Here is a 19,864-nt window from a genome sequence, read left to right on the forward strand (position 1 = left end):
ATATATATATATATATATATATATATATATATATATATATATATAAAAACATAATTACAAATATACACAGAAATATAAATACAATTTATACGTACATACATAAATATGGTTATTTTTATATTCTAAAATAATTACACCAATCTATGAAATTATATATCACACACTCACACACATTATTATTATTATTATTATTATTATTATTATTATTATTATTATTATTATTATTATTATTATTATTGAAATAGTCTTCTGAATAAAATGTACGTGTTTTCCTCCTCGATCTCCATATTAGCCATAAGATAAATAAATAAAAATAGTAATAAACTATTTTAGATTCCATTGCTATAAAACGTTATTAATTCACTCAAATAAATAATTTTCTAAACCCATTCTGTCTAATTGTAAGAATGATATATTTTGGAAGGGCTTTTATTTTAAAATGTCGCCAGCAGCGTTTAAAAAACTACCGTCCCGCACACACACCGACACCACGGCACGTCAAAGCGTTTGGGTTCATCTCCTGAAATCCCATTCGTGGAGTATAGCAGCCATTCTGTCGTCCTATACATATTCGATACATGGCTTTCATCATGATGAAGAAGAAGAGGTTCAAGTTTAAAGTTGATGTGGAGCTGGAGGAGCTGTCGTCTGTCCCTTACGTGAATGGAGTTCTGTTCTGCAAGGTTCGACTGACGGACGGAGGCTTCTCAGATGAGTCTTCGAGGTGACAGCAACTCAATTTATCCAGTATATTATTTAATTTAATTATTTTATTCAAGTGATAGGTGTGTATGTTTGTGTATATATTTAAATAAATGTCCAGATGCAACCCTATTTAATATTAATATGAAATAATGGTAAATAATACATTTATTTCTGATGCTGAATATATTGAGTGATCAAGAACATCAAGCCTGTTTAATCTTGAAATAATTGACTTATTTTCATTCGGTTGCCTGATTAATGATGAATGAGTTCGAGATGATCAAAGGTTTTTAATGACAGTTGACAAGCAGTGCTTGTTTTTTGTTCGCGTGTTTCCTTTCGTTTGGCTCAATTAACGTTAACCTAGACGCGCATAAAACTGACATCGAGACATTTTCCGAAACATTGCAGATGATTTTGTTATAGAGGAACGTGTATTTTGGCAGGAGATGAATGAGAGGGGGGTGTTCTGCTCAACAGGTCGCCAGAAGTGGGCTGGGACTGATTAGCTAATGCTTTCCTTCCTCTAACCGTCGAGGCTGGACTTGTTGTGGCAACAGTAACGTTAGTCTGCATTTTACAAAACGGTTACATTCCATATCTGAATTCCAGACGTTCCTCCGCATAAACAATACAGCCGAAGGTTTACTTGGCATTAGTGTATCTATGCTTTCAGGGAAAACACGTACAAAGTCAGTGAAAAACAAATATTATTCAGAAATATTACTTACAGAATGCACAGTATTTCACAATTAGAATAAACATGATGTAACAGACATTGTAACAAAGTAATAATGTCCCTGTAGACATTATAATAAGGCTTGACAAATGCTTTGTCTGAACCACTTTCCCTAATAACAGCGGTAATGAAATGAGATTTCATTGTGTTTTGACAGTAAACACTGTATTCAGATTTCATCTATGAGTCTGTCTGTCATTTAATCTTTCAGTCTGTTTCAGTCTTTCTGTCTACACAATCTACATGATCTTTCTTGTGCTTTCTCCTGCAGAGAGCCAGTTCTGGTGAATTGTGTTAAATGGAAGAAAAGATTCTCCTTCTTATGTAAGATGAGTGCTAATGCAGGGACAGGGGTGTTGGATCCATGTGTTTTTCGGGTGTCTGTAAGAAAGGTATGATGTAGCATCCTCAGTGTTGGGGAAGTTACTTTTAAAAGTAATGCATTACAATATTGAGTTACCCCATAAAAAAAGTAACTTTTATGTTACTTAACATTTTATGGAAAGTATGCTACTTTTGAATTAACTTTTAAGAGTTGCTTGTTTGTTTTTAATATAAAAAAGTAGTTATTTTACAAGCCCTTTCACAATAAAAGTGAAATAAATATGCATCAGGCTGAAGGAAATGTAAATTCAAGTCTGATTAGTAGAGAGCGCAGCTCAAACAAATTGCTTTAAGAATATGAAAATTCAGCAATAACAAAAATGAAACACAAATGTGTCATGCTTAGTATTATTGAATTGGATCATCGGAGGTCAGTAGCAAAGAAAAGAAAAGGTAACTCAGATATTTAAAATGTAATGAATTTAATTAGTTACTTTAAAAAAAGTAATCTGATTACGTAACTCATGTTACTTGTAATGCGTTACCCCCCAACACCGAACATCATTATTGTTAAAATGGGCTCTAAGCTGTTTGTTTCTGTTCAAATGTAGTTGGATTGGGTGAGGTTTTTGATTTTTGTTTTTTATTTTATAAAGGAGCTTAAAGGTGGGAAGACATTTGCAAAGGTAAGCTCAGTTTATCTATGGATAATGAAGACTTTTTCTGTCAGATCACTGGCACTGATACAGTGTGTGTGTCATACAGCTTGGGTTTGCTGATTTAAACTTGGCTGAGTTTGCCGGTTCAGGAAGCACCACACGGCACTGCCTGTTGGAGGGATACAACACTAGAGCTGAAACAACGAATCGATTTAATCGATTAAAATCGATTATTAAAATAGTTGTCAACTAATTTAGTAATCGATTCGTCGCTAAATAAATTTTATTTGCCATAAGCGGCTCATTTCGTGCATATTTCAAATCTGCGGTGACCAAAGTGTGGCAGTAATGAGCCACCGGAGGTTTTACTCAGCCAGTACAGCAGGTGAAGTAGCGAATAGCCAATAGCTGGCCTCGTTTTATGTCACGTGCTTCCCGAACAGCGTCTCTGCAGCATTCAGCGGGAAGTGGGAGTACTTTACTTTGAGCCTTTAAAATGAAGAGTAACCTGTAAACTCTGCACTACTGAACTGTTTAAGGGGCCGTTCACATATCGTGGCTTTTGCGTGCTCAAGTTCGTTATTTCCTATGTAGGCGCGCAGTATGCACTCTCATAATGGAAGCGACGCGGTCGCGACACGCATGCGGTGCGATGCGCCCGTTTTTCCAGGCGCGTCCACACCGCATCCATTTATCCTTTGCTGAAATTTCCGGGTCTTCATGGAGAGGGCACGTCATGGAGAGAGCACGTCATGGTTGCTTAGCAAAGGCAGACGCCTCAGGGGCGCTTCTGCCCGAGCGCTTTGGAAAGAAGGAGAAAGCGGCGCGACTAGCGTTTTCCACGCGTTTTTAGGTGCGATATGTGAACGGCCCCTAAGAATTTTATTTGTGCAGATTCTCCAGTACAAGGTTGTTTGCAAATGTTTAGTCGTAAAAGCTGATAACATTGCTTTTTAACAGTTAACATTTAAAGCTTTACAAACATGTTATGTGATCAGTTTGTCGTTTACCAGTTCATAATTCAGACTTGCAGCCTAATTATGACTGAATGAGAGAGGTAAATGTTTGAGTATATTTAAAATGCACTTCTTTTCTAAGTATTCACTGCTCTTTTTCACACAGCAGGTTTTTTGTGTGTGTCCCAATTTTTTTTCTGGACAACCTTCTGATGGATTTTACTTTAAATTGTGAGTTCCATTCAGGTTTCATGCCATTGGCACTTTTTTTCGAAGGATTGTTTACAATTTCACAGCATAAGCTATAAAGCTTTTTCCCAGTAAATAATAAAATACAATGCACTGCAATTTTATTCTGTTTTATCCTTATACTTCGTGAAAATATGTTCTCAAAGATTCCTTAAGCTTTGTTTAGGATGTTAAACTACTTTAGAAGCTCTAAGGACTGCCATGGTGAAAACAATATTTGAAATCTCCTTGTGAATTTTGCTAGAGTATGGATCAGTGTTTTGATTGCAGAAGAGTTCGACAAAGGATTACTAATGTAATAAAACAACTCCAGGTATATTTTTGATGAGGATATGACAATGCAAAATGGTTAAAATCTCTTAAAAATCTATGCTGAATGATAAAGACCCTTTATTAATAATTTACTTGGGGAAAAAACGAAAATATAAGTACATAAACCGATTAATCGATTAATCGTAAAAATAATCGACAGATTAATCGATTATCAAAATAATCGTTAGTTGCAGCCCTATACAACACCAAAAACACACGTCAGGACAACTCTATACTGAAGGTACACACACACACACACATACATAGCAGAAAACTTTCTAATGAAGAAGCACAGTTGAGGGGTGAGGGGCGTGTCTCCTCCGATCTGTGTGCGGTGTTGTGTTACTTCATGTGTGGCATGCTTCGGCCTGTGTTGCGCTGTTTTTTCCAATCCACTACCCCCACCTACGCCTAGAGCGGTTCACAGCGCCCCCAGAATTCCACAGGCCTGTATCCTTCCACCTCCGCCTGGAGCTGTTCACAGCACCCCCAGAATTCCACAGGCCTGTATCCTTCCACCTCCGCCTGGAGCTGATCGCAGAGCACCCAAAATATCACAGGACTGCACATTTATAGCTGTAGAGAGCCACACACATGACCGGACCATTTTAACTTGCATCACTGCAGCCCATTAACATATAGGCACACACGTGATGCCATATTTGTAAGTTTATTATAGAAATAAGTCATGTTTCGCATTAAAGTTATTTTACACTATATATGGGACTTTATATTATATTATATATATTCACAAGTTTCTGACTGATACTTTAATATTGGGTTTGCTGATTATTGGGCCCTTAAAATAGTTATTATTTAGAAATTGTTAAGAATATTATTATATAATAATATTCTTAAGAATAAAAATATAATAAAATATCTTAACCAGATTATAGTGACATAAATACCAATTGTTTTTGTCACTTGAGGTGTTGTAGGGTAGTTTCTGACGCGTGACATCCAAACAAACATCGTCCTCCAAAGCTTTATCAGATTTATTTATCACAGATTGTACTGGACATAACTCACAGTTTTGCTGCACAATGCACTTATGATATCATTGAATGCTACCTCATAATCACATCCAAACACGTTCAAACACGATCTCCAGACACGGTCAAAAAATGTTGTGCTTCCCTCTAATTACACACCTGCCCTCTCTTACTCTTTACCTACCTATATACTAATTTAAGCCCACACTCCACCCAGTGGTAAAACACAGAATTACAATAGACCATAATGGCTCTTACACCCCGGCCCCTAATTGTACATGGAAGGCAGACATTACAATTCAATACAAGATTAATACAAAGAGCCATTAAAGCCCAAAAGCAACATTGTAAACACTGCATTAATCAGACCTCTGTAGTACACAAGTAAACAGTTTTTGCAATCAGTCCGTTACATTTCCATGCTGTCATACAACAGACAAAGCTTTGTCACAGGTCTCTCGAGTACACTGGTTTTAGTTTGTACTCGCACAGAACGTACAAGTCCATTTTTGTCTGGAAAGACTTCCAAAACTCGTCCCATTAGCCAAGATCCACGTGGAGCGGTTGAATCCACAATAACAACGATGTCACCATGAACAAAGTTTCTCCTTTCCTGATTCCATTTCTGCCGATCTTGAAGCAAAGGCAGATATTCATTTGTCCATCTTTTCCAGAATAAGTCACACATATACTGGACCTGTTTCCATCTCCTCTTGCTGTATAATTCCGATTTGTCAAATAGTCCAGGTGGTAGTACTGGTTTACCTTTCATCTGAAGAAGGTGGTTTGGAGTAAGTGGTTCCAAATCATTAGGATCATCTGACAGCTTTGTTATTGGACGATCATTCAGAATGGCCTCAATTTCGCACAGCACAGTCTGGAATCCTTCATCATCCAAAGTTTGCTGATGTAAGATTGAATTTAAAATTCTTTTGACCATTCTGATCACACGCTCCCACACTCCGCCATAATGTGAACCTCCCGGAGGATTGAAACTCCACTGAACGCCTTTCTCAAGCATTACTCTTTGAATCTTGCTTTTATTCCATGAACTAAGCATTTCCTTTAACTCCCTTTCGGCTCCAACAAAATTTGTACCATTGTCTGATCTTATATGATTTACTTGCCCTCGTCTGCAAATAAATCTTCGTAGAGAGTTGATGCATGAATCCGTGTCCAAAGAATAGGCGACCTCCAAATGAACAGCCCGACTTGCCATGCAAGTAAAGATGACTCCATAGCGTTTTATAATGGAACGTCCTCTTTTAACTTCCACAGGACCAAAATAATCCACCCCAACATTTGTAAATGGAGGCAGATCTGGAAGGAGTCGCTCCTTTGGTAAGTCTGCCATCTTTTGCTCACTCACCTTAACTCCAAAACGTCTGCAATGGCCACAGCTTGATATGATCTTTCTGGCAGCTGCATTACCCTTAATGATCCAATATCTTTTCCTTAGCTTGGAAAGCATATGATTTCGTCCACTGTGGCTTAACTGTTGATGAATATGCCGCAAGATGAGTGTGGCGATATGCTGTTCCTTAGCCAGAATAATCGGATGCTTTGTTTCCTCAGGCATAACAGAATTCCTTAATCGTCCTCCAACTCTCAAAAGACCATCTTGATAGATAGGATCCAATTTATATAACTTACTATCTCTTCTTATTTTTGAAACAGATGTAGACGACAGAGCAGCAATTTCTTTTCTGAACTGTTGCCGTTGACTGAATGCAACAATAGCCGTTTCAGCTTCATTCAGGTCCTCCAAAGTCAGATTTGGTGTGGTCACAGAGTCTGTTAGTTTTTGAAGCTCTTTCTCTATGCTTTTAGAAGAAATTGATACTCCAGAAGAATCCAAAGATGCTTGAATTTCCTTCCGCTTTTGACTCCTTTGTCTCAGAATTTTCTTTAACTTCAAGAGCCAACCAACAGCAACCTTCAACCTGGTCCAGTCTGAAAAATGAGTAATCAGCCTATGAGTAGCATTTGTTGCACTTGACATTTCATTTACAACAGTGCTATTTACCCACATGTTTCTCTTTACCTCAAGATCATCTGGTTTAAGAGTACAATCAAATATTTGAACTGGCCATTCTTCAACTGGTTTCTTCAGATAACCTGGTCCATTGATCCATTCTCTGTTTGTTAACAGCTGGTCTGCATTCAGACCCCTGGAGCAACAGTCTGCTGGATTTTGAGAGGTAGGTATGTATCTCCACTGTAATGGTGTTGTAATTTCTCTTATTGTAGAGATTCTGTTGGCCACAAAGGTAAGAAAACGTTTGTCCTCATTTTTTATGTATCTTAACACAGAGGTACTGTCTGTCCAGAACACAGAGTCCACCAATGAAAACTGCATCTCTGCCCTCAACATTTTGTCCACTCGAGCAGCAAGTACCGCAGCTGTCAATTCAAGACGTGGAATGGTTACTTGTTTCAAAGGTGCTACTCTAGCTTTGCTGAGTAGGAAAGTTACATGGACACCAAGATTTGTCTCCATCCTAAGATACGTTACAGTGCCATATCCAAGTGTACTCGCATCTGCAAAATGATGCAACTGAACATTAGTAGGCTTGTCCATCCCTGTTGGTTTTAGACATCTTTCCACCTTGAAATCTGCAATCCCCCCAAGCTCTTTCAACCATAAAGACCATTGTCTTTGGAGATTTGAGGGTAGTGATTCATCCCATCCACATCTTGTCCTACAAAGCTCTTGCAGAAGAATTTTTGCTGTGAGAGTGAATGGTGCCAAAAATCCTAAAGGGTCATATACAGCACATACTGTCGATAGAACACCACGCCTGGTACAAGGATGATCTTTGATAGTCATTTTAAACTTGAAAGTATCTGATTCAACACACCACCACAAACCAAGAGCTCTTTCCATTGGTAATTGATCTTTGTCCAGGTCCATCATTTTTATCCCATGGGCTCTATGTTCTTCAGGTACAGTTTGCAGCACAGCACGGCTATTACTAACCCATTTTGTTAACTGGAAACCTCCTGTTAAACAAACAGCTGTGAGATCATCAATCAACAAGATGGCCTCTTCCTCTGAAGCCACACTTTTCAGACAATCATCCATGTAGAAGTTTGTGTGAATTGTGTCAATTACCTTTTCCGGCAAGATGCCTATATTGTCTTCAGCAATTCTGCGTAGAGCATAACAAGCACAACTTGGAGATGACACAGCTCCAAACAAATGTACATTCATCCTGTATTCCATGGGTTCTTGCTTTAAGTCACCATCTTGCCACCATAGAAAACGAAGAAAATCAGTATCCTCTGCTGCAACTTTGACCTGGTAAAACATTGCCTTTACATCAGCCATAAATGCAATTGGCTCTTGTCGAAACCTCACAAGAACTCCCAACAGTGAATTTGTCAAGTTAGGACCCTGTAGAAGTTGATCGTTAAGTGATGTACCTTTAAAGGCAGCGCCACAATCAAATACCACTCTTAGTGTTCCTTTCTTGGGGTGATAAACCCCATGGTGAGGGATATACCAAACTTTCCCTTCGTCCTGTTTTAACTGATGCAATGGTACCTTTTCAGCATAACCTTGCTTCAGTACCTCATTCATAAAGTCATTATATTCTTGATGGAAGGCTTGATTTCTTTCAAATTTCCTTTTCAGTCCAATTAAGCGCTGTTTAGCCACACAAAGGTTATTAGGCAACGTGGGGTTTTCCATCCTGAAAGGAAGATTCAATTTGTAATGTCCATCTTGAAGCTCAATAGACTTGCTTACCTTTTCCATAAATGCATGCTCCTCTCTTGACATTTCCTTTTTTTCCGCAGCATTCTCATTAAAGTCATGATTATATTGTTTACTGAGCATCTCCTCCAACTTGCTTACAGAAATCCTGTTAACTGTAACATCTGGACATTCGATCTTGTTTCTATTATTCTTGCTTCCTTGGAGTGGTCCATTTACGACCCATCCCAATAGGGTTCTAACTGCATATGGTCCTTCTCCGTCACTGTTTATAACCTCCCAGGGTTCCATTACCTTGGAAGCATTTGCTCCAATCAGCAAATCAACATCAGCAGGAAGTTGAGGGATCTTTACACCTTTCAGATATGACCATTTATCCAAATCCTTTTGAGTGACAATGTTGTCTCTGGACACAGGCATTCTCTCTTGAGTAAAGACTTCTGGAAGGCTGTAAAAGATGTCATCATGAAGGCTAGAGACTTCCAGTCCAGTCAAAATAGTACTACTAATAGCCTTTTGATTGCCCATTGTTTTCAAAACAATATTAGTAATCTTTCCTTTTAATTTCAAACTGTGCATTAAGCGTTCTGAACAAAATGTGGCAGAACTGCCAGGATCCAAAAATGCGTAAGTTTGAATTACTCTTGGTCCCTTACTAGATTTGACTTGAACTGGTACAATTGATAATGCACAGTCTCCATCATCACCAGCCCCTGTTTGCCCACACAATTTAAGGGTGACATGTGCACTATTTAATGATGGACATTTCTGATCTTGAGTTCCCACTCTTTCCTTTTGTTGAATATGCAAAATGCTTGGATGCATTTGGCCACACACTGTACAAATCAAGCGCTTGTCGCAATCCTTGCTCATGTGTCCAACACAAAGACAACCAAAACAAATACCTTTCTCCTTTAGAAAGCTCAGTTTTTCTCTGTGCAGCTTGTTTTGCATTTGTGTACACTGCTCCAATAAGTGATCACGTTTGCAGCACAAACATACCATTCGGGACTTTGATCTTAAATCAGTCTCACAGCATTGGATTGATTTACTGTTGGTAACAACCATTGTTGCAAAGTTGCTTTTAATTTTAGTCTTAGATTGAGGTTTCTGTTGTACAGGTTGGAAACTCTGGATATCACCAAACAGTGGATCAGATGACATTTTGACTTGACGTTCAATAAATGACACAATATCTTTGAACCTTGCCCTATGATTACGCCTTTCCATTAGCTCACAGGCAACAGTTCTCCACTTTTCCCTTAATTTATAAGGTAGCTTTGTGACAACAGTTTTCAAATTGCTTGGCATCTCCAGCTCCTCCATATAATCAATCTCTTCCATTACATTACAACATCCACGCAAAAAGAGAGCATAACTCTGCAATGAATTTACATCCTCTGATTTTACTGAAGGCCATCCAAGAACCTTATCTACATATGCAGCAGCTATTTTGAACTCATTACCAAAGTGTTCCTTTAACAATGCTTTAGCTTGCAAATACCCTCTTTGTGCATCCATATGTTGACAACTGTGTACAAGTTCCCTAGGCTGACCTCGTGTATATTGTTCCAGAAAGTATAAGCAATCTCGATTATTTTTGGTTTTGTCTTCTATTCCATGCTCAAATGCTCTGATGAAAGTTCTGTATTGCAGAGGATTACCATCAAACACAGGAATATCTCTTTGAGGCAGTGTACTGGATTGTTGTTGTTGTACGAGTAGGGCAGTAATCTCATTTTGTTTTTGCATGATACTGTAAATGTTTGAAGATGATGTTCCAGCACTGTTCTGCATTACATTTGATGTTTGCACTGGTGATGCAGAATTAAAATCAACTTGTGGTGCACTTTGAGTTTGCCGAATGACATTCCTTGAGCTTCCTTGCTGTGAAGTTTTCTTAAGCATATATTCCTCTGCATGAGGGTTGAGAGTACCTTCTTTGCAACTCATCACAGTTCCTTTTTCATAATAGGCATTCATATCATCAGTGCAGGTTTTGGGAGATTGATTGTTAGAACTATTAAAAACAGAAATTTTGGCAGTAGCAGCTGCTATTTCTGCATCAATATCCAGTTGTTCTTGTCTGCGTCTCAGCTTTTCCTGTTGCAGCTCCAAAGCATGTTTCTCTTTTAAAGCAGTTGCACGTGCCATTAATGAAGCCTTCTCTGCCTCTGCCATGATTCGTGCTGAAGAAGCGGAGGATCTCCCACTACGCACACTGCTTGAACCCTTCTTTCTAGACGTTTTACTTGATTGACGTGAGATGTTTGAAATGCTATCTTCTGGATCAACATCATTTTGATGAACATTTTCTTCAACACCAGAACATGAAACTTGACTTTCAGTATTCAACCATTTCTCAACATCATCTATAAACCCATTGCAAATCAACATCTTTCCACTGAACCATGTTTGTTGTTTTTCCTTTTCTTCACTGGGCAAAAGAACCATCACAGAATTGTGCATTTCCCTTGCTTCATCTCTCAATTTTATGAATTTCTCAAAAGAACATTGCACTTCCTTTTCATATTCTCGATTGGACATAAAATCTTTTATAATAGTCATTAAGTTATTTGCCTTGCTTAATTTAGCCTTTCTTGTCTTTTGTAAAGTTTCCAATTTTTCCACTAATGCCTTAGCAGTGAGCTTAGTGGGCCTCTTTTCCCTCACAGGCTCAGTTTCAACTTTCTCAAATGACTCAGTAGTCTCTATTTGTTCACCAGCGGCCACAACATCATCATGATTTCCAACACTCATATTCGCAGACTGTAAAATTCATTCAACTTCTTAGCAACGTTAAAACTCAAGCAACCAATGCATTGGATTTACGCTGTTACATGTGTGCACACAAAGTCATTCCAGTAGCGCTACACATACCTGATGGACTTCATTCAATTCTCTTCCTCAGGGCTGTTCCTCGATTCACTGCTGCATCCAATTAAATCCAAATCCAAAGCGAAATCCAGAGTTTAGTCCATTAAAAGTTCAAAAGGTTCCAAACTGATGCGCGATAATCCACAAAGAAGCATTTTTTGACAAATATAGTGACATAAATACCAATTGTTTTTGTCACTTGAGGTGTTGTAGGGTAGTTTCTGACGCGTGACATCCAAACAAACATCGTCCTCCAAAGCTTTATCAGATTTATTTATCACAGATTGTACTGGACATAACTCACAGTTTTGCTGCACAATGCACTTATGATATCATTGAATGCTACCTCATAATCACATCCAAACACGTTCAAACACGATCTCCAGACACGGTCAAAAAATGTTGTGCTTCCCTCTAATTACACACCTGCCCTCTCTTACTCTTTACCTACCTATATACTAATTTAAGCCCACACTCCACCCAGTGGTAAAACACAGAATTACAATAGACCATAATGGCTCTTACACAGATAATAATAATAATAGTAAATACATATTATGGAAAAAAAACATTGTTAATGAATGTTATTATTAATATTAATAATAACAAAATGCATATAATGCTGTATTTTTATATTTCAAACTATATTTTAAGTTGCCATTGAGTTGAAAAGTAGAAGTGGCAATAATTAAAATTTGGTTCTTCTTAGATTCTTTAATATGGGGTTTGCTGAGAAATGGCACCAAAAACACTCAACAGTGGTACTCACATCATATGTAATATTAATAATAATCATCATCATTATTATTTCACTATATTAATATATTCAGTATTATATGTTAATAATATTAAATATGAATCAAACTTTTTTCATTTTTAAATCATATTTTAAGTAAAAAATAATAGTAAACATCAAATATAAATCAATTCTGCTTTATGAGACACTTAACATAATAAATTTACAGTAAACAAAATAATAATGTGTATATGTCCTTACATTTTTGAACACAGCATCAACCTTGTTTTATAGATTTATTTTCATTGATTAATTTATGTGTATATTGTGCATTTATGGGCTGTTATTTCAGTAGCCTTAAATCTTACAGTGGCTCAATCAATAAAAATGTTCCTTCAGCAAAATACAATTTACCACACAATTCTCCAGTATCTTAATGTTTTCAGGGCTATTCATGAAATATACAGTCTGCTATTTCTCATACTGTATGTTTATGTAACCACTCACCACCTCTCTCCCTTTGTCTAGGTCATAATCAGTATGCAGTTAATGTCAGGCGATCCTTGCTTTAAAACGTAAGTTGTCCCTTAATTTTGAATGGATTTTGAAAAGTTTGAATTTCATATTCAAATCTAAAATCTGCTTCCTTTTGAAAAGACCAGCATATATTTGGGATGCTGGTCTCCAGTCTAGTTTATTTAAGTTTAACAAGTGATACAGAAAGACCACGCTGGTCGAGTAACCCAGCAGTTCAGAATGACCTTGAAACTGTGCGACAATAGCCGACGCAGCTGTCGTGATGCCTTTGTATTTGTTTGCGTGTCGATGCATCTGTGCCAGAGTGCTTGTGCCAGTGTTTTTCTGACACCAATGTCTAGGACTGCATGAACACAGGAAGTCCTGTTCAACCACTTCCTGCCTGGTGATGTTTAGCTTCAAACCTCTGATTATTAGTTAAGTTGGTATGTTTACTCAACCATTCTAAAGTTAGCAGTAAGATTTATGTTCAAAAGAAATTATACTTTCATTCAATTCAGTTGATCAAAAGTGACAGTACAGTAAGACTACAGAATCCTCAAAAAGATGTAGGATTGCCCCCTAATAGTCATTTAACCACTAGTCGACCAGAAAAGGCTTGGTCAACAAATATTTTATTAGTTGCTTAGTCCAACTCACAATAAAAACAAAATGTGCTTTTGTAAAATAATGAAAGTAAACAGGACGCACTTCCACCATTTAAGTGAACTTGAGCGCTAAACATGTATATCTTTGCCTTAAAGACATAAAAAATATATATATCTATAGAGAGTGAAACGTCTACTTTCAACTGAACCAATTAGAATGGAAAACAAATATTCTCAGATTATGTAATGCATATGAAAAAGGCAAACAGGCGCATCAATACTGCAGAGACGATAAGTCAGTGTCGCCGATTCATCTCTTAAGATGCTGATTCATCTGTAAAGATGTTAATCAGTGAATTATTAAATTTTTAATGCAGCCTCCTTACTGTTTTTTCCTTTTATCCTCATTTATAATCATTACTTCTGTCGGTGCGCTGTGCCAAGCTTTATAAGTGTGCTTGAGCACTTATAAGGCTATGTAGGCAATTAAATGTTCATTATAATGATTTAAATGGTTTATTAATAAACGTACAATTAGTCCACTAATACTTAAAATGAACGACTACTAGTCACCCAGAAAAATACTTTTTTCGGGGTCACTATCATGGTTTCCTCAAAAATATTAAGCAGCACATTTGTTTTTAACATGAAAAATAATAAATGTTTCTTGAGCAGCAAATCAGCATATTGGGTGAGTTTTCTTCTGAATGATAAGTATTAGAAGTACCACAATAATGAAAAATGTTATGTTATTCAACACCGGTAATAGGAAGGTTGTTGATAATAAAAATAATAATCACATTTCTGATCAATAATTAACATTATAAGTTTTCTTTTTTCACTGCCCTCTCACATTAAGCAAGTCTGATTGTATTCAGATGCACTAGTATTTCTAGTATATTGAAATACATTAAGTGTGTGAATGTGTTTGCATGCATGTTGAAATAGTTGACATTTATCCTGACATTTAGAGGGGGTAATATTAATCATCTCACACAGCACCCAGAAACACTGAAAGGTGTGCTTCCTGTTACGTAAGCAAACTGGCACACAATCTCCCGTTAAAACAACACGTACAGTGTTGTGACAGTGGATTAGCAACTGAAATGAGTGATATTTAAACATCCATAAAGAGGTGTGTGTGTGTGTGTGTGTGTGTGTGTGTGTGTGTGTGTGTGTGTGTGAATCCTGCTCTAGTGAGAGTTGTATCATTGCTTCACTGTGAATGGTTGTCAAAAATAGCCATGCGCACTCATAAATCAAAGTGTTTGGTGGTGTTTCCCGGTGAGTGTGTGTTTGTGGATCCTGCAGAAGTGTTATCGGGGTGTTTGTGTGTGTGGGAATGCTCATACTGCACCTCGAGTGCTTTTAGCTTTGGCTGGTGCATTCTAGTTTTATGTCACTGTTGGTTTTAGAGGCACTAAAACCAGTGAATTGCCAGATTAGTACTTTATGGATTAATATCTCCTGAAATCGGTGTTTTATAGATTATTTCTTCTCTATGATCTGGCTGGGTTCAGTTTATTAAAAGAATGATTTACACAGAAAATACACAATTCTGTCATCATTTACTCAACCTTATTGTTTTTTTTTCCCCCTCTAAATATTAAGACTCACAAGTAAAGAATTAGGAGCCTGAATTTGTTTAAATATCTAAATACATTTCTTTAAATAAAAAATATTTAGGTTACTGTTTATTTAAGAAAATATATTATGTGATTTTGTATATGGAGCAATGTCTTATTTTGATCATTTGTTATGTTTTTTTATGTTTATATGTTTTTAATGGAGATATTTTTGACTCTTCCAGGCCTCCATCCACTGCAATGACCATTGGTTTTCCAGGAGAAATAGATATATGTCTAGATGAGGACAGAAGAGCAGAGACACAGAGTGCAACTCAAATCTGTACAGGTACCTCCACAATCCTCACACAAAATCACTACCAATACACCGGCCAAGTTTGGAATAATATGCTTTTTTTTTTGTCTCTTATGCTCATGAACGCTGCTATTTGTGAAAACAGTAAAATTGTGAACTATTATTTCAATTTGAATATTTTAAAATGTGATTTATAAAAAATGTAATGATTATTCCAAACTTTTGACTGCATTGGTACATTTCATTTTCTTAAAGACCTAGTAAAGTCCACTTCGCATTTCAACAATTCCAAATTTCACAATGATGGAAACATTCCACTGATGTTTTCATTTATTTTATTTTATTCTAGAAAACCTAAGAAAAAGTTGCTTCAGTCATGGTTCTGTTCCAGATGAACTGGGAAAGTGTGGTCACTCAAGAACAGCCAGTTACGCCAGCCAGCAGTCCAAGTTTTCCGGTCTGTTCATTCACACCAGATGTTTTGCTTTCCTGGCTTTTTTTTCTATGACTTTTTGCATTATATATATATATATATATGTAATATTGATCAGTCTGGACATTCTTGTAGGGTACAGCACGGCTAATTCGCGCTCCTCCAGCCTGACGGAGCTCTCTCATAGGAGGAATTTGTCTGTGGGGAGTGCCTCTACTGGGATTGGCAGCCTACCAGAACCCAGTGAGGACAGAGAGTCCCGCACACATGCCTGCACACCTTTACCCCAGCACTTAGCCACACCATCCCACAGTGGGATCACAGCCAACAGGTAAACGTGTGTGCATTAGCTCTTCCTGCAAAATCTAGAAAATCTTTTAGTAAAGAGTGTATTTCTTGTGTATGTTTGTATTTCAGGCACCCTGTAAAACAGGACTCGGTTGAGTCTCAGCTAAAGCGAGTGGATGCTACCAGAGTGGATGCTGATGATATCATCGAGACAATCCTACAGGGCCAAGACTTCAGCCACAGCATACTGGACTCCAGTAATGAAGGTAGTGTTTAGAAAGCACATTGATGCATGTAGCATTTACAGTTCAGATGTTTAATAGCCATATCATGTAAAAAATTATTTTATGTGCTCGCTTGAAATAGCACAGCTGGATGCAATATGAAGGCATACAATTGTTCAAAAGTTTGGGGTTTGCAAGATTTTTTAATATTTTTTAAAGAAGTCTCTAAAGCTCACCATGGCTGCATTTATTAGATCAAAGATACAGTAAAAACAATATTTTTACAATTTAAAATAGCTATTTTCTGTCTGACCATATTTTTAAAATGCTATTTATTCCTGTGATGGCAATGCTTAATTTTATGCATCATTACTTCAGTCTTTATGTCATATGATCTTTCAGAAATCATGCTATTATTTTTTCCTTTAAAAATCTACCAAGACTATATTGCGACTTGCCAAAGAAAATGTACACACACACATCTACGGTAATGACATCTGCTTCTACAGGTGTACTTTGAACAGCAACCTCCCTGAAAAAAAGTTTAAATTTAAACATCATCTCCACTTCCGAAACACCAGGCTGTGGTCAACATCCAAGTAGATGCACACAAATGGAAACGTCAGATATGACCAGCTGACACAGACCTTCATATCACAGCACACTGTATTCTACTGTCCCATAGTTGGCGCTCAGTGCATTCATAAGACTCTGCGTTTTACCACAGATGCTCAGTTGCACTTTAATATGCACCACATTGTGGCTTTTTAAAATGCATGTTTACTATGGTTACTTCTACTGTCTCAAACAAACAGATAGTTAAATTTCCCATCTTCTCTCTCTCTCTTATTCACTGATAGACCTTAGAGACAGCAACTTTAGTTGCCACAACATCTTTTCCAACATCTTGTTAGTTCATGTTTGCTAATGCTTCTACAATCAGACCTTATTGTAAAGTCAAGTCACCTTTGTTTATAAAGTGCTTTTAACAGTACAGAATTGTGTCAAAGTATCTTTACAGTATTAAAAAGGAAAATTGTGTCAATAATGCAAAAGGACAATAGTAAACACAAAATTTTAAGGTAAAGGCAGTTCATCATTGAATTCAGTGATGTCATCATCCAGCTCAGTTCAGTTTAGTATCTGTGCAATCAAGTTGACGATATCACTGGAAATTAAGTGTCCCCAACTAAGCAAGCCAGAGGCAACAGCAGCAAGGAACCAAAACTCCATCGGTGACAGAATGGAGAAAAAAAACATTGGGAGAAAAATTGTAATGTTCACAATATTGCTAGTATTTGATCAAATAAATGCAGTCTTGATAAGCATAAGGAACTTCTCATATATGTACTGTATATTGTTATGGTATGATTAGGGAGGTTTTTGCCCTTTTTATCATTCACCAGTTGATATGAGGGTTTATATTAGTGCTGTCAAATGATTAAACGCGATTGATCGCATTCAAAATAAAAGTTTTTTTTTGTAGAATATATGCGTATGCACTGTGTATATTTATTAAGTTAATATAAATACACACACAAATACATTTATTATGTCAACAAAAACTTTTATTTAGGATGGGATTAATCGCGATGTATCGTTTGACAGCACTATTTATGTATATTATTTACATATAATATATGTAAATATATTAAGCCTTCGTACAAACTGAATGATGTCTAAATATGTATGTGTGTGTTGCAGAGGAGGGTCTGCGACTATTTGTTGGGCCAGGAGGCAGCACTGCACTGGGCTCTCAGCACACCAGGTGAGTTATATTATGTAACTTTCCCAGCCGCAAGGTCGCCACCGGCAACTTGCATTGTCCGCTTATGCCGTCCTTGTGTGATACATGGTCATTGTGTTTTGCATTATAAGAAGCAGATTACAGAGAGATATTATGTTACATGAGCTCTGACAACATCATAAAATTGCAGACTGAGGTAATGTAATTCTGTAATGTAATATAATGTAATATAATGCCTTCTGTCTCTCTCTTTCAATCATTCAGGGTTGGTGCAGGAGCTTTTGAACAGGTTGTTATAAAACGCTAGACTGAATGTCCGTGGGGAAGGTGATGTAATATCCTGTGTCAAACCAGAGGACAGCAGTTGTCTTCGATCACAAGTAGCAGTTCTATATTGGGCTCCTGACACATGGGCTCTAGGAATTTGTGCAATCACTGCTCCACCTAGCGGTAAAGCCCTGAAGACAGACAGAAGCTTTGCTTAAGCTCAGAGTGACAGGAAATACTTGGGATTGGTATTCTTTTACCAAAAATGGATAGATATAGTTCTCAGAGACACTTTAAAAAACACTTGGAACCACTGGTGGAACCAAAAAGACGTGTTACAGATTATTTAAAAAGTATACTAATATACTACTGATTTCAAGTGGACAACTTGAAGTCATATATCTGTCTTTTTGTGAGACCATGCATAGTGATCAAATTAAAATGTACAGTAAACAGATGACCGCTAAGATGGTCTGTACTGTAGGCGACTCTTGGTTCAACACCCAGTCAGAATGACCCACAAATTAGTCCGTTTCTAAGATCCCATTTTAGTGCTGTCAGCATTTTGTCATCATAAACAAGACTTGAGCACAAGTTGCACGGGGATGGACGTTGCAAATAGTGGACTTTTTGTTGAAATGGCATAATCCATGGCATTCCTTTTCAGCTAAAGAGAGATGTAGAAGATGTATTTAGGATTTATTTAATGCTGTTGTGTTTTTTGAAAGGGGTTTGTAAATGTGGGATATTTTGTAGTTTTTACTGCAAAAATGTGTTTAAAAGAATATGCCAGTTTTAAAGGGGAATACAAAAGGGCGGTTTATCAGATTTCATATTGTAGATTACAAAACTGTAATACATTTATGAATGTATGTATACAAGGCAAAAACGTTAATTTAATTTATGTGTTCAGGCTTTCTGATAGCGACAACTGTCAAACTATAGAAAAATTGAAGTCAAAGAAATAAAGATTTATGATATCTGATGTTTCATTTCATCATAAAGGTCAAAATACATAAATGATTTTAAACAAAATTCAACATGCCATATATGTGCTTCACTGTAATAAGTTACATTTTAAGAAATATATTTTGTTTTAAAAAGAAATCTGGTATTTGATTTTGTATTTTTTTACTTGCTATGCTGGGTAGTTGTCTTTGCACATCTAAAATAAATGTTGTTATAATTGAACTGGCGATGCACAGTTTACATCTATATTATTTATTATATTAAGTTGAAATACATGTCCCATAATCATAATAAACACATCTTAAAAACATGCAGCCTTGGCCTTAAATTTGGAGCGTTACTGCCACACAACACCAAGAGCATGGAAAAACATAAGCGCCTTTAACAATATTTATATGGACTATGTAAGACATCTACAGTCCGGTAACAAGCTATTGTAAACCACGCTGGAGAATTGTTTTGCCAAGTCCTGCGTAAAACATATTCCTAAGCAATGCAGTTAGCGATTAACTTTTTTCCACTTGTAGACGAACCCCATTATTTTTATTTTCACACATAAATACATATTTTATTTTTATTAATGTTTTTTAAAGCATCATTACATATTATTTGTTACTGAAACTTTCAAAAGCATTTCCCCAGTTTCTTCTTTCTAGAGAGAAAA

At 36.8% G+C, this 19,864-nt stretch overlaps 1 protein-coding gene across 1 annotated transcript; it reads left to right on the plus strand.

Moving 5' to 3' along the window:
- Window positions 1-463: 463 nt before the first annotated feature.
- LOC113074266 (protein FAM102B-like) lies at window positions 464-19,346 on the plus strand. Its single transcript, XM_026247026.1, has 12 exons — window positions 464-724; window positions 1,716-1,836; window positions 2,425-2,454; window positions 2,534-2,607; window positions 4,143-4,185; window positions 12,796-12,842; window positions 15,202-15,305; window positions 15,622-15,729; window positions 15,841-16,036; window positions 16,123-16,259; window positions 17,922-17,985; window positions 18,229-19,346. Exons 1-12 carry the CDS (start codon window positions 579-581, stop codon window positions 18,269-18,271), a joined length of 1,113 nt encoding a protein of 370 aa, XP_026102811.1. The 5' UTR covers window positions 464-578; the 3' UTR covers window positions 18,272-19,346.
- Window positions 19,347-19,864: the final 518 nt, after the last annotated feature.

Source organism: Carassius auratus, unplaced genomic scaffold, assembly GCF_003368295.1.
Source record: "Carassius auratus strain Wakin unplaced genomic scaffold, ASM336829v1 scaf_tig00014189, whole genome shotgun sequence".
Lineage (NCBI taxonomy): Eukaryota > Metazoa > Chordata > Actinopteri > Cypriniformes > Cyprinidae > Carassius > Carassius auratus.

Bases quoted from the DNA above. Each gene is read 5' to 3' on its own strand.
- LOC113074266 (XM_026247026.1), top strand. From the start codon at position 579: ATGGCTTTCATCATGATGAAGAAGAAGAGGTTCAAGTTTAAAGTTGAT. The intron at 16,037-16,122 runs GTAAACGTGTGT...TTTGTATTTCAG, and splicing joins AGTGGGATCACAGCCAACAG to GCACCCTGTAAAACAGGACT. The intron at 17,986-18,228 runs GTGAGTTATATT...TCAATCATTCAG, and splicing joins CTGGGCTCTCAGCACACCAG to GGTTGGTGCAGGAGCTTTTG.